The 15,397-nt window shown below is 39.6% G+C and overlaps 1 protein-coding gene across 3 annotated transcripts in view; it reads right to left on the bottom strand.

Annotated features, from left to right (window-relative positions):
* The window catches only part of ROCK1 (Rho associated coiled-coil containing protein kinase 1), a 277,707-nt gene that overhangs the window by 129,924 nt on the left and 132,386 nt on the right, over nt 1–15,397 (bottom strand). For 2 of the 3 annotated variants that reach the window (XM_054984451.1, XM_054984450.1), the window contains exons 8-10: nt 10,825–10,963; nt 9,092–9,183; nt 1,242–1,401 (exon numbers count right to left, since the gene is read on the bottom strand). In XM_054984451.1, coding sequence (XP_054840426.1) covers nt 1,242–1,401; nt 9,092–9,183; nt 10,825–10,963 — 391 coding nt within the window. The remainder of the gene's footprint in view (nt 1–1,241; nt 1,402–9,091; nt 9,184–10,824; nt 10,964–15,397) is intronic. The other variant, XM_054984452.1, reaches the window with a different exon arrangement.

Raw genomic sequence — 15,397 nt, forward strand, 5'->3', positions numbered from 1 at the left:
CAACCCCAAGGAAAAATGTCACTCTGCCTTGAAACATCTTTAAACAAATTATCTTGCATGTTATACCCTTCAACCACATGTGTACTATTTTTCATTAGTTACATGTTTTACCATATTTACAATTCAATTTATGAAGGAGTAGGTTACAAACAGAGTAAGAGTCTAAGAGGTTAAAGGACCTATTCATAATGTACGGAAAACCTTGGGAAAATGTCCACTTTGACAGGCATCCATTTCTTAATTCTATCTTCTTATGCCACCGTACTTTTTAATTTGAAAGCTACTGAGGTTATGAATAATGAGCCTATTTATATAAAATTTGCATGTCGGAATTAGGTATCAAGCAAAGGCTGCATGTATGTAGGTTCAAGAGCATTCATTCATATTCTCTTTTGGCTACAATAGTATGGATCCAACAATTCCTTACACTAGATAATAAGACTTCATGTTCTAGAGCAAGACTTCTTCTAGAGCATGGCTTGTCTACAAAACTGAGATACTGAATCTAACTCATTAACATTAACTAAAATGTTAATTGCAAAGGAATACCCATATTGCCAGAGATGGGCTCAAAAGTGTTTCACATACTATCCTTCAAATCTCACAAAGTTCTCAGGGCTCATATTTTTGATCCTAATATGCAGAGTTTATAGCTTATTGGAAGTTTTGACAGCTTATCAACTGACCCTTCCTTATTGCAGGGATGCCAGTAGGAAACACATACAAATATTATGGATAGGCGCAATAAGTTTTTTTTAAGCATAATAAGCATAAAGCATTTCTTGCTTGACTACTTCCTTCTGACTCTATGGAAAGTATTACTATATTTTTAAAAGTTTTGAGTGCAATAAGTTTATTTTTTTAAAGACACATGAGAGGCTTTTTAACTTCTAATAAGAATCTAATTACGTTTGTGAATTACGTTTACCCACTTGAGTGAGCATTCTCCTCTACTTATCTACTCACCAGTCACAGTTGCTAGTTGCCACCATCAGTAAATAGGTGACATCTGAGGTGGCCTGATGAACCAACAAGGAAGAATAAACAATCTCTCAAAAGTGGTAGCTCTGAAAAAGCCTCCCCTGGGAGATTTTATCATCTATTCCCCTCAATCATCATTATCTCCCACCAACAGGTAAAGACAGAGGTCTCTCTCAAATTTCATTGATCTTATCTTCCTCATACTTTTAAAAAATACAAACACCTCTTAATTCATAGGTTGTAGTTCTGACAGTACTTACTGATGGTTACTGTAGTACGTAAATCCTACAAAAGGTAGTTGGTTGCCAACAAATGCTTTTGGTATGGGGAACGTTTCTTCTTCTCCTTTGTCTTCCTCCAAATCATCGAAGTTACTAGTGTCAATGTCGCTACTTAAATCAGGCACAACTGGTGCTACAGCTACCAACAATATAAACAAGAATTACTATATTTACTAGAAATTGTATATTCAGAAGTAATATATTTGTGACAAATGGCATATGAAGGGATAGACATCACAAGGACATTTAATTCCTAACTGCATATGCTGCACAATACATAAAAGGTTACAGATTTTTTAAAAAAAATTAAAAATCAAAGTTTAAATAAAGTTGTAACAGTCTGCCAAATAATTCACCTTACTTCACCAAGAAAGTAACCATTAGAAAGTCATCTGCAAACTGGCTAGTCAAATGACTTCAACTTAAAGAGGAAAAAGGAAAGTCATTCTAATGGATTTTAACAAAATTCAGGCATTGTTGTTATTTGATTTTCACAAATGTTTTTTAACTGATCATTTCTATGCTTGGGACAGACTTCTAAAGTTTCTACATGTATGTGAAAAAGAGCCTATTGCCCTACCCTATTCATATTACTGATTTTAATGATTTAATGATATAAGCATTGCAACCTACATTCAGCCGATGATATAAACATTGGATTACAACCTACATTCATCCAAAATCAAAGAAATTCATTAATTGCAATTAATTTGCACAATACATTAATTGCAATTAATTTGAAATTAATGTGAATTTCAAGCAAATTGGGATCTGTAATGAATTGCTGATGTACACGTTATGAACTCATTATGATTTTTCCTGTTTTTGTCAATTCCCCGCTCACCGCCCCACCTACAGTCTTTCCTGCAGAAAGTGATGATAATAACAACAACATTTGATTTATATACCACCCTTCAGGACAACTTAATGCCCACTCAGAGTGGTTTACAAAGTATGTTGTTATTATCCCCACAACAAAACATCCTGTGAGGTGGGTGGGGCTGAGAGAGCTCCAGAACTGTGACTAGCCCAAGGTCACCCAGCAGGCTTCAAGTGGAGGAGTGGGGAATCAAACCCGGCTCTCCAGATTAGAGTCCCGTGCTTTTAACCACTACACCAAACTGGCTATGATCTTCTTAGGCAATCAGAATGACTCCTTTGGCATTTGGGCTCCTAGACAAAGGCCACAGAGTATTCTTCTATTTGAGAAGTTAATTTTTCTTTTCCTACTCTCAATCTTCCAGGGGAAAAGCAATGCTGAAGACTGATCATTGCCCATTCGGGAGTAGTATTTCAGCCAGTCTCAAGCAATGAAGTAGGGACTTCAGACAACTTTAAAAATCCTCCCTTGAAGATCAAGAGTGCATTTCCTAGAGTTGTTCAGCATGGCAGATCCTGGTGAAGGTAAGGTGTGCTCTTAAGCAGCGAGTATGAGCCTGAGCAGAATCAGACTAGATTCTTGCACTTCCATCAAGGAGCAGGTTCATAATTTAGGAGTACCACTAGATCCTGGTTTACGGCTGGAAGTGTGGATCTTGTCTGTTGCATACAGAGATTTTTATCATCTCTGGCTAATATGCCAGCTACAGCAGTTTCTCAGAAAGGTGTGACCTTGACCAGTGATCCATGTTCTGATCACATCCAGGTTAAATTACTGTAAAGTGTTTTTATGTGGGGCTGGCTGCCTTTGAAAAACAACTCAGAAACTTCAAAAGCTCCCAAATGCAGGGGACAGGCTAATAAAATAAACAAACAAGTATTATATCACTCCTGCAATGAATTATCTGCACTGGCTATTCATCTGTTTCAGGGCACAATTCAAAATGTTGGTTTGTACTTTTATGGATCTAAATGGCTTGGGGCCACAGTGCCGGAAAGACTGTCTCCTCCCCAACTATCTAGCTCACCAGTAACAGATCTGTCTCCCAAGCCTGCTCTCTGTTCCACTGCCTGCAAATGTGAGGCAGATGGCAGCCAGGGTATTTTCAGTGGTGGCACCTCACCCTTCCAGGTAAAAAGACAAGTCACTCCACTTAAAGAACAGGTATTTATCTTGCCTTCTAGTCCCAGAGACAATACACTTCTATTCACAAGATAAGATGTGCATCATTTTAAAAAGTTAGAAATGTTTCAGATTTCAATAAGGATATCCATACTAGTATTCCAGATTATTCAGGTCCCTAGTATCATCAGGGAAAACAAAGCTGCACTTACCTGTAACTGGTGTTCAACAAGTAGTCTTCTGTACAGTCCCATATTGGGACTGTGCGCACTCAGGCCAGCAATGGAGAAGGTTTCCAGAACTTTTTAGAAGACTAGGACCACTCCTCCAGCTTTGGCACTTTCCCACCAAAAACATCACATGACCAGAAGGGGAACTATTCCATCAGTTGTCTCCATGCCACCACCAGAGGACTCCCCCCCCCCCCGCTTCAAAACTAAGGTTCCAGAGAGTTCACAGCAGGGCAGGAGGAAGAGATGTATTCCTGCACAGAAGACCACTCAATGAACAATTACAGGTAAGTGCAACCGTATTTTCATCTTCGTGGCTTCTGTGCAGTCCCACATTGGGAGTGTGACAAGCCCATTTACTGAAGGAGGTGGATGTGAAGCTTTCAAAGTAAGAGACTATGGAGGGCCACCTTCCCAACAGATGCTTAGCATCTCACTGACATTCACCCAGAGATGCTTCTAAAGAAGCTGGGAGCTCTCTAAAAGTGTCCCTTCCAAAATACAAGCAGGACTACAGTGAAGAAAAAAACAGTGCTCTGGTGGAGAGAGCTGTGCTAGGTAAAAAGCACTGCGCACTCAAGGGAGAGTAGGAGAGCCTCTACCAACCCACAAAGGAAGAGTTATGTAAGGATACTATCAGGTCTCTCTTGGAGCCTGAATAACTAATACAACTGAGAGTGTTGTGATACATGAGTGCTGAAAGCCAAGCCCTGGTAGGGAATCCTGGCCACTGTGAAACTCTATGAATGGGGGGGGGGTGGATAGGTTAGAACCCACAGTGTCCTCATTCTACAGGAGGAAGTGCTGTACACTAAAGAAGCAGCACCAGGGAACTGCAAAAAGCTAACAAGCAGTTACACCTCTACTCTAAATGTCTTTGGGGATCCAATAAGGAAGAAGGAAATTCAGAGTGAGTGCCAAATATAGTCAGTAGCACAAGAAGGGTCCAAGTCTTGCTATAACCTCAGTAGGAGGCTCTTACCCACTTAGAGGTGTAAGATATGGTAGTCCAGGAGCAGAAATTGACACTCCAAAAAAAAAACTGAGACTCCTGCTGTAGTGCAGGAAAAAGTGCTGACCAAAAATGCCAAAGTCATCAGTAGGAGTGAACACATAGCAGATCTACACCAGAACAATGAAAACAGTGAAGCAGGTGTGACGGAGCCAAAGAAGGGGCAGGCAGTATGCACCATCCAAACCTTGTGCAGCTAACAGAACAATCTGTGCAGAAAAAAACAGACAGCAGATAAAACATAAAAACAGATTACCTTGCCAGTGAGTTAGCAAGGGCATTCCTCAATTGCAGGGGTCCCTGGGCAGCAAAGGAGCAAACAAAAGGGCAGGCCATGAACCATCACAGTGTGTGGTAAGGCAAAACAGCCCCATGCCTCCAATCAGAGAATCTAGGAGTTGGTGCCAGTTAGCTGAAGAAACATTATTGCAATGCACTGCAATGACATGGAGCATTTGCAGTAAAACAAAAGACAAAGAAAGGTAGGGTATGTCTAGCACTCTTGGTGATAGTAATAGTAGTATGTGAATAAGAATGTTAATAAGACAGTGAAGCACAACTGTATAGACTAGAATACACAAAATTCGATACTTGGACATAAAATAGGCTTTTCCATCTGTCCTCCTTAACAAATAAGGAGCACTCAAAACTAATACCCTTTCTTCAGTCTCTGCAGAATACTGAACTGAATAGTTCAGTTAATCGGAGAATAGGAAATCTCATCTGTGAGGAGAGGTGGGGAAGACCTTGGGGGTTTTGGCCCATAAAGCAACGCAGAGATGAAAAAGAATTGTAGGAAAACTGTTGAGTAGTAGACAAGGAAACAGACCACAGAACTTTTACTTTCTCTTGTAGAGTAAATTATCAATAAGAATAAACAAATGAATTCAAAGGATTCAACAGCAAGCTTGTCCTTCCTCATACAGTGTTATCTATCTGAATTGAAGAATGCAGAGTATCTGTGCGAAGTCGCACTAATAGCAACTACCTTTTTTAAAAAATCCTAGCATGGACAAGGGCAGTCCAGCTCCAGATTAAAAGAACAGACTCATCACCTACACTACAGTTATAGGCTGTGAAACACAGAGATATCTGAAGGAGTAAGCTGAACTCACAAATACTCATAGCAAATAAATATTAGTCCTTAGGGAGCCACTGGGCTTTTATCTTATTCTACAAAGATGCAATCTACTATTGGAGATGTTCAATGGCCTCAATTTATAACACTTTGGCCAATACCCTTTATGCCTCAGGATGGGGTTAAAATGTGTTTCATGCTCCATTCAAAGGGAAGAGTAAAAAGGTCATAATGCTTTGTTGATCAGCAGCTCAAAGGAAAAGTTGCAGCAGCATTCATAGTTTACAGTGACTGAATTAGAGATGAAGTGCTATTGAATCTGCAGGCCATTAACATTAGTGACCACTAGAGATAGGCATGAAACGGGAAAAAAACAAACTCTGAGTTTCATAGTTCATCGCATTCCACAAAACATGAACCAAAAACTTTCACAAAATTGTCCCATTACGCGAAACAATTCGTTAGGTTCATGATTCATCAGATCTCGGGGTCCTACAACAGCCCCTTTCAAACCCAGAGATGCCAAACTTGCAGGGAGACTTCAGCAGGCTCTCCTGATTAAGCCCACCAATTTCACCACTGCCATCACCGACAGATAACTATTATGGTATTATTATTACAAGGAATAAAATAGACTATGTTAACTATGAATATATGATGGATAAGCAAGGAAAAATAAAAAATGTGAAGGAATTCAAGCACAGGGAAAGAACATCCCATGGTTGACGTATTATCAATTAGTGGCTACACTCAAAGAACAACTATCTAAAGAAGGAGGGCAATTAAGAGAGAAAACAGTGTTTGAACAAAATCTATGGAGAGTCAAGACACCTGTTAGGAAAAGTATATAAAATCTTACTGCAATATGAAACAGAATTGGAACAGGTCAAAAATTGAATGATTGCGATGCTGTAGAGTTTGTTTCATGTTTTATGTTAATCCTGCAAACGCCAAGTCATATCTGACTTACGGCAACCTCTAGTGAGGTTTTCATAGCAAGAGACAAACAGAGGTGGTTTGCCATTGCCTGCCTCTGCAACCCTAGTCTTTAGTGGGTGTCCCATGCAATTATTAACCAAGGCCAACCCTGCTTAGCTTCTGAGAGCTGAAGAGGCTAGCCTGGGCTATCTAGAGTAGTTCCAGTCCAGGTTTTACTCATTTCTGTGTAAACTGGCTGAAGGACTGCTAGGGATGGCTTGAGCTAGGCCTTGTGTTCTTTGTTTCTGCTGAATAAAGTTACTCTGTGCTGACTAAAAGAGACCCTCTGCACATTCCTAAACTGCTGAATCTTACAGCAATGAGACTGAGAACGTGGAGTGAGCCAGCACCATTCCCTAGCAGGAAAAGGGAATGGGGGCATATATGGAACAGACAGAGAAAAACTGTCTTCAAAAAGTACTGGGCTTAAAGGTGCAGGTTTATCATCTCTCTTAAAACAGAAGAAGCTTAGGAGCCCTAATCATTACATTGATGGTTCCAGGCTGCTATTTCACTGTGTTACCTGTATTAACTCCTGCCTCCAGGGACTGCACCTCAGACCCAAGCACAGCGTGGGAGGAGGAGGGATTCCTTCAGTCAAGCAGACACATTTCCAAAAGGCCTTGGGGAAAAGCCTCGGATCTCTGTTAAATTATAATGCCAGGTGTCCCCCCCTTAGAGCTGACACAGCCAAGAGAGTGGAGGGTCCTATTCAGAATACAGGGTCCTATTCAGGCAGCCAAAATGTTTAGGAAAAAAAGCCTCTCAGCCTCCCAACAGAAAGATCTGTTATGCTACACCTCCAGGTGTCTCCCCTCAGAGCTGACACAGCCAAGGAGGGGCCTTTATCCCAGCAGGCATGCAGGCAAACCCTATGGGAAATAGCCTTGGAACCAAGGGTACAGTCAGGCCACATTTCCAGACTTCTCACCTTGGAACTGAGGGGGCAGGTGTCTTTAATCAGGCTAGCGCACAGCTGCAGGCTTGAAGGAAAAGTCATTGTAAGACGGCTCTGATGAGCCACACCTCTCGACTTACCTTTAATCAGGCTAGCACATAGCCATAACCTTGAAGAAGAGCCGTTGTGGGGAGACTCTGATGGGCCACACCTCTGGACTTAGCTCTTGGTAATCAAAGGTGCCAAAGGTGCCTTTAACCAGCCTGGTGTTTTCCAGAATCTTGAAGAAGCCTCTTTTAAGCATAACAACTACATTTAAAGAAGAAAAGGGAAAGACAGAAGGGACAGAAACTTTTCTTCTTTAAATGTAGTTCTATTCTTCACCAGAATATCTATTGAAGGTTTTAAAAAAATTTAAAAAATAATGCTCCTCAGCCTCAAGGTTGGGGTGAGAGAAAAGCAGAGAACAGTAATGGAGATCTTCTCTCTGCAGCAGCAAAAAAACCTAAGGGAATAGCACCCCTCATCCTAGTCATGTGATGTTTTGTTGGGAAAGTGTCAAAGGGAGGAGGCATGCTCCTAGTCTTCTAGAATACTCTGGAAATCCTTTCCGTGGCTGGCTGTACGTGCACAGTTGCAATGTGGGACTGCACAGAAGCCAACAAGATGAACCTAGTCCTGCCTGTCCACTTAAGAACTATCAAGTTCCACACAAATTGGATCAAGGGGTCCATTTCCCCTAAACGTGCCCGTGGCCCTCCCACTTGTATCCATTTTCTCATAGGGAGAAAAAATTCCATGCTTTCTTCAGCCTCTGGCCCAACGCTTCCAAATGCAAACAGACTAACAAAATCAAGCCAAACCAACTGGCAAGGAAAACTATTTTTCAAAGAACATGGAACAGAAAAAAGGTTTCCTCTCCCCTCCTTCAAACTACAACCTCTCCCTGGCAAAAACAAAAAACTCTGAAATATTTTAATATGAAGTCCCCCAAGGAAAACCAGTCCTTAAGATGTCCAGGAACAGAGCAAGAAGGTCTTCTCAGGCAGACAGCAGCAGGCATCAGAAATCCAAGGCACACACCAAAGCCTCTGCAGCGCTTTAAAAAAAAAAAGTCTAGCCCTCCTCTTTGCCCAAGCTTAGACAGGCATGGAGGGCTGTGAGAAAACTGTCATTATTGGGCAGATAGTTCTCAAAATCTCCCTAACGTCTGATCCTATCACCTGGGATAGCTGCCTTCCTCAGAGCTTTCTCCCCTCCTGTTGGCCAGGAATCCTGTAAAACTGGGGGAAGGGAAGACTTGGAGCCTTAAAATGTCAGCCCCAAATATTTCCCCCCAAAATTGGGACCCCATTACTGTTACTCCAGAAAACCCATATATCCAACAAACAATAAGGTATTTTTCATATATATATTCCGACCAGAAATATCCAAATACATACCCCTAAAGAACAGTTCTTAAATCTTTAGTTGTGTGGGTAACTCCTTTCTAAAATGTGAAGAACCAACATTTTACAGGTGCCACCAAATAGTTTACAGGCAAAGAAAAGTTTTCAATTAAGAATATTTGGATTTTGTTGTTTACCATACAAGAAGAATTATAACTTACTTCTGTACAGAGAGATACTTACTGTCCCTCAGATTTTCCCAAGCCCACTGGTCATTTTTGAAGAATAGATGCCGCTTGATTTCTTCTACACCATTTCGGCCTAATCTAACTTCCCTGTAAAATTGAATTACTTTTGCATATAAGTGTTTCATTGTATAGTCCTCATGGCTAAACATTAATTTTTGTTTACAATTACGGATAATATGAAATTTAATTTCATTGAACTTGTTAAAGAATTCAGATATTCCAATCTGCTCATGGTTGGATGGGTGTTGTTGTTTTTGTAATTGCAAAATTAAAACAATCATGAAATCAGGTTGTTTAAAAGATTAACAGAAGCAAATAGCAGCAAGAATTCTCTATCTGAAGCCCCCAAACATGTTAATTTAAATTCTTATCACCATTAAATTCTCAAAAAACAGTGATGCATATAAATGCATACTCTGTGGAAAAGGCATATCATTCTCTCTTACACGCAAAATGTTTAACTTTCAAAACTACAAAGGACATGGCAAAGCAATGTGCTAAAGGGCTCAATCTTATTCCATACATTGACACAGAACCTATGCAATGAAGACTCCTACTGGACATGATATCACCTTGTTTATCTCCCCCCAATTTATCAGCATTCCATACACTCTCCAAATGCATTTGATTGTAGTACTCAATACAGTTATGAAGTATGAAAGGTCTATGCCTGCATCACATCCTCATTCAAGTGCCCACAACAATCTCTGGTATTACAAATGCATGTAAACACAATGGTATACAGTAGCATCAACTTTTCAAACTGAAAAAGCTGTTTCTGACGGGAAAAATTGGGAACAGAAAAGTGGTACGGAGGGATGGCTCTTCACCTTCAATTTATTCTAATTTCCAAGTCAGGTCTCTCCACAAGCTCTTCTCCAAATGGGCGGGCATGAAAAGAATTCGTTTAGTGCCCTTGCCCTGCTTCTCCCTTGTAAATCATCCAAAGTAACTTTTCCCAGTTTACAAAGGACCATAGGGCCCTTTGTAATGTGTGTCTGATAATGTGTCCTTTATGTGTGTCTTATAATGTCAGATTTGAAAACATTTACTTTCTATAATTTTCGCAAGCCAAGAAAAACTGCACTGGTCAGACCTCCCACCCACCCCCCGCCCCAAAATACGTATGTTCCTGGGCCACTATCTAGCATAACATTTGTTACATGAACAGAACACTTTCACAATCGAAATAGTCTCCGGTCTATACTACTCCAAACATTGCATTTATAATTCCATCAGAATTTTTGCTTGTAAAATAGAATTTAATGTAACTTTTGCATTTCATAAAATCAGCTTCCTAAGATTAAGGAAGGACCACTAGCATTAAAATATGGATTGAAAAATACTATACAACGTATGTTCAGTGTAACGAAAGGAAGCTACAAAAAAAAACTGGAAACAATATACTGAGAAACTCATTCCAATTTTAATTTTTAGCAGCTTCAGAACAAAACCAAATGTGCCATATTGGCTTATTCATAATCATTATTAAATATGATTTCTACTTAACATAGTGAATCAGGAAACTAGTCCGAATTTCTTTTCCATGAGGCACCTCTTAAAGGCTGTCTTTCAGCAACATTATATTTTATTAACAGAATAGATGGTCTAATAAGCATTATAACAGTTATTTTTAAAAGACATTTCTTGTCATCAATAAAAAATGAACTGTATCACAGAAAAATATTTACTAAACTCACAATTGACTCAAAATATATCATAATTTACCTGTCAGTTAAGAAGGCACAAATAAGATTTTTTGCATCTTTTGAAATATCATTATCATCAGGGAAGCTTAGAGAATTCTTATGATTCATAATTTTACTGTATGTTCCAACCAATGAATCAGCATAAAAAGGTGTATCACCTATTTAGAAAAGCATATACACAGTGAGAAAATAGAAAATTAAGTAATACAAATAATAACGATAGGAAGCAAAACACTAGGAAAGACAAAGGAGAAACAGGTCAGAGCGCAGCCTACGCAAGAAGTAGACTAGAGACTAGGATAAAGGAGCAGAAATAGGCGCTTCTCATTTTAACATTTTATGAAATCAAGATACTCCTGTTAAAACTCTCATATTTAAAATTACAAAATGAAAAATGCTAATATCGCGGGTATGCCAAGAAGCCAAGTAGTGTTGAATGTCCATGGTTTTGATTGTCATGTTCTGTCTAACACAGTAATAGAGCACTAAAAGTGTATTGGAACCATGAAGGAGCAAATTAAATGAGAATGTAAACCCTAAACTTTAGTGTTTCATTTTTTAAAATATCACATATTTCCTGAACGAAAAATTATGCTGTTTGCTATAACAACTAACGGTCAAACTGCATGTTTGTGTTTTGAAAAAGTTGGGTCTGGGTTCCCAGACTCAACTCTAATTCACCACAGCCAGACCAGCAGCTGCGGGGAATGACTTTTAAAAAAATAAAGGAGAGCCCAAACAGGTTTGGAACACCGCCACAAGGGGGAGGAAGGCTCCTGCTTACCCCCCCCCCCATGTGGTTTTCCCACACTGAAACAGTGCTGGAGAAGTTATTTCCTGCTTTTGCTGCTCCACATGGAGTATTCTGTGCATATGGAGTAGGAAAAATGGGAACATAACGCACATACACAGAGGTTTTTTTTCCTGTGCAGGAAAAAAACCTTGGTGGGAGGACAAGAGCCCTCCTTCCCCCCACAGCAGCATTTTGTGCCTATCTAAGTTTGCCTTTATTTTTTAAAAAAAGGAAAAACAACAACGGGCGGCCCCGGTACCAATAGCAATCAAAACAACCAAACCGGGGCTTTTATTTTTTAAAAGCCATGCCACGCAGCTGCTGTGCTGCTGCAGGAAGCCCGCACCCAACTCTATCCAAACATGAATATATAGTTTGGTCCTGAAACATACTGGTTTGCAACTAAACAGAGCCTTTAGATATCCTCCTCCTAGGTGCATAATCAGAAACCTATGTTCTTGACTTCTGCATTGACCAAGTATGTCTGCTCAGAAAAAAAAATTAAAAAAAAAGTATTAGAAATGTAGAAAAGACATTCTTATACATCAAATAATTATGATCATATACCACTTTATCCTGGTAAATCTGTACTCATTTCTCAATTTCTATAATACTTCCCTTTTTACCAGTTCTTGCAGGACAGCCTTATTCCAAGAAGTGATGAAAGGCAGCCATCATTGTGCAAAAATTGTTCTAAACTCATGATTTCTTGGATGGGTCTTGTTTAAACCTAGAGATTTTATCTATTAACATCATGAGCCACAATGTGATACCACATCTCCAATTTTAGTAGTGTGTATTATTTCCCATTCTTGCCAAGTATCATTCTGGTGCGTTACCAAATATCATTGAGGTTTAGGAAGCTGTTCTGCATTATATCGTAATAAATGTATTAGTTATAATCTTGGTACAGCTGAGCCCATGATACCATTTATTACTCTCTGTCCTTCCTTCCAAAATTCCTGAACAATGGCAACACTCCTCATGATGACATGTGGAAATAGGAACCCTGTTGCTTTCTACATTACCAACACATACCTGAACTACTATGTCTTAACTGGTATATAATAATATCTAAAAATTACCTTTAGACAGTTGTTGCTAATTTCTACTTTTTTGGAATTTGTGAAATATTTGTAAATATATTCTTCCATACCTTCTTAATTTTTTGCTTTAAATTCGACTCCCAACTTGTTCAATAGCTACATTTAATTTTTTCATCTTGTTGCAACAGATTATATTCTTTAGATGACAAACCCTTTCTGCTAGAGAATTATATAACCATTTCCCATGGTTGTAAATGGTCTAGCCATCTGTTACACTCTACCTACTGTGCTAATATAATTCTGGAGAGAATGACATTATTCTAAGAAATAGAATACACCAGTTTGGTGTAGTGGTTAAGAACGAGGGACTCTAATCTGAAGAACTGGGTTTGATTCCCCACTCCTCCACTTGAAGCCAGCTGGATGACCTTGGGCTAGTCTCAGCTCTCTGGAGCTCTCTCAGCCCCAACCACCTCACAGGGTGTTTTGTTGTGGGGATAATAACAACATACTTTGTAAACCGCTCTGAGTGGACATTAAGTTGTCCTGAAGGGCGGCATATAAATCGAATGTTGTTGTTAAATAAATATTCCTAATCAAGAATCTCTCCATGATCTAAAATCTCCTGGAACATTACTTGGGGAAAAATCTTTACTGCATATCACAGGCATCAAGAGAGAGATGGAGTCACTGTTGTCAGGTTTAACAGCGTCTGAATTCTTAATGCTACTGGAATCTATATGTCAGGCAGGAACATACTATAATCTGTATCTTCCTAGCCCTCTCCAAAGGTAAGAATGCTTTGTTTTGATCAGCATCTGCAACAGCCTCTATGAATTGTACCCTTTTAGCTGGGTTCAGGTACGACTTAGTAAAATTAATAATCAGACCCAAGTGCTAACATATCCTGACTGTCAAACTAATATAAATTTGAAGGGCCTCTCAAGAATGTGCAGTGATTATCCAATTGTCTAAATAAATAGAACACCTTTGTGTTTTAAGATATGTCACTACAGTTGCCACACGTTTAGTGAATACTCTGGGACCTCTTGACAAACCAAAGAGCAAGACAAGATATTGGTAGACCTTATTCCACCAACTGAAAATCTCAAGAATTTCCTGTAATTCTCATGAATCGAGATATGAAAATATATGTCCTTTAGGTTAAGGACTGCAAATCAAGAACCAAGGGGTTGTAACTGCAGATCAAAGAGAGGGCTACCATCCTGAATTTGCATATTCTGGTAGACTTATTTAAATCTCTCAAGTCTAAGATGAGTCTGCATCCCTCATCTTTTTTATCCACTAGGAAAAATCTCAAGTAGAATCCAAACCTAGATTCTGATAGTGTACTTCTTATACCACTCCTTTCCCAATTAGAGCTAGCAGCTCCAACACCAGTTGTGGTGATGGGTGCATTGCATTACTAGGAAAACTCAGAGACAGGAAACTTTCAAATTCAATTTTATAACCACTAGAATTATTTTCAATACCTAAACATCAGTAGTGACAGAATCTCATTCACAAATATAACGAGTCTATCTCCAAAAACCACCATGGCATCACAACTTAGACAGAATTGCTTCTGATTCTGCAGCACATCTTTGAAACCAGAAACTTGGTTCCCTTGTTGTTGCTTATGTGGGATTTTATGTTTCTGATATTGCCCCTGATTAGTTGAAGCTGGCTAACTTTGAGGATTCTGGTAGTAAGGATGGTAGTGATATTGCCTTCCTTTATAACACTGCTGCTGTTTGCTAAACAGCCACAAGCTGAATTACTAGATCATACTACCATATGATCTGGCTGTCTGGCAATCGTTCTGTTTTTGCGAAAGGTAGTCATCAGTTTTAGCAGAAAACAAAGGGCAGATCCTCTACCCTGCTCCTGATTTCTATAAGGTGGTAGACTACAGCCATGAGTGTCTCCTCAGGACTATTGCTGATGCCAGTGTTTTTGTTGAGGAATCAACCACATTCTGACCAGAATAAATTGGCTGCTTTGAAAATCTAACAGCCTCTCCTTGGAAAACTTTGGCAAGCGCCTCTCTGTTCTTTGGGTAAATGCTCACTATAAACAGCCATTTTATTCCATAGGAATATCTGATAGGCTCCAATGATAGCTGTGTAATTCACTATTTTAATGTTCAAGGCTGACAAAGCATACATCTTCCTGCCCAGTACATCAATACTTTTGCCTTCTTTATCAGCATGTGCAGAGTGTGGTCCTTGCCTTTGCCTTCTTTGCCTTTCCTAAGTAACAAGTGAGGGTGGTCGATGGGTAAAAAGGAAAGAACAATTATCCTACTTTGTTTTATACAGTCCCTTGGTCTTTTTAGAGATAGGTGGAATCGAAGATGGTTTCTCAAATAATGTGGTCATCATATCCAGAAACCCTTAAATCATGGTGAAGGTGATGTTGGCTGGGCTGCCAGAGTATAAGTGCTGCAAGATTTTACCCTTATGTTTAGGTTCAGGGGTAGAGATGGGTACGGAACAGGAAAAAACCGAAATGAGCATTTTGTGTTCCGTCACATTCCAAGAATCACGGAATATGAACTTCCACGAATTATCCTGTTTTGCAATATGATTCATTAGTTTCGTGATTCGTCAGAACCCGGGGCACTTCAATGGCCCCCTTCAGACCCAGAGATGCCAAAATCGCAGGGAGACTTCAACAAACTCTCTTCTACCCACCTTCTCAGTTTGGCCAAGATTGCAAAACATTGACCAGGAGGCAGTCAATGGGAAGGA

The sequence above is a fragment of the Eublepharis macularius genome, chromosome 7 (assembly GCF_028583425.1).
Source record: "Eublepharis macularius isolate TG4126 chromosome 7, MPM_Emac_v1.0, whole genome shotgun sequence".
In the NCBI taxonomy this organism is placed as follows: domain Eukaryota; kingdom Metazoa; phylum Chordata; class Lepidosauria; order Squamata; family Eublepharidae; genus Eublepharis; species Eublepharis macularius.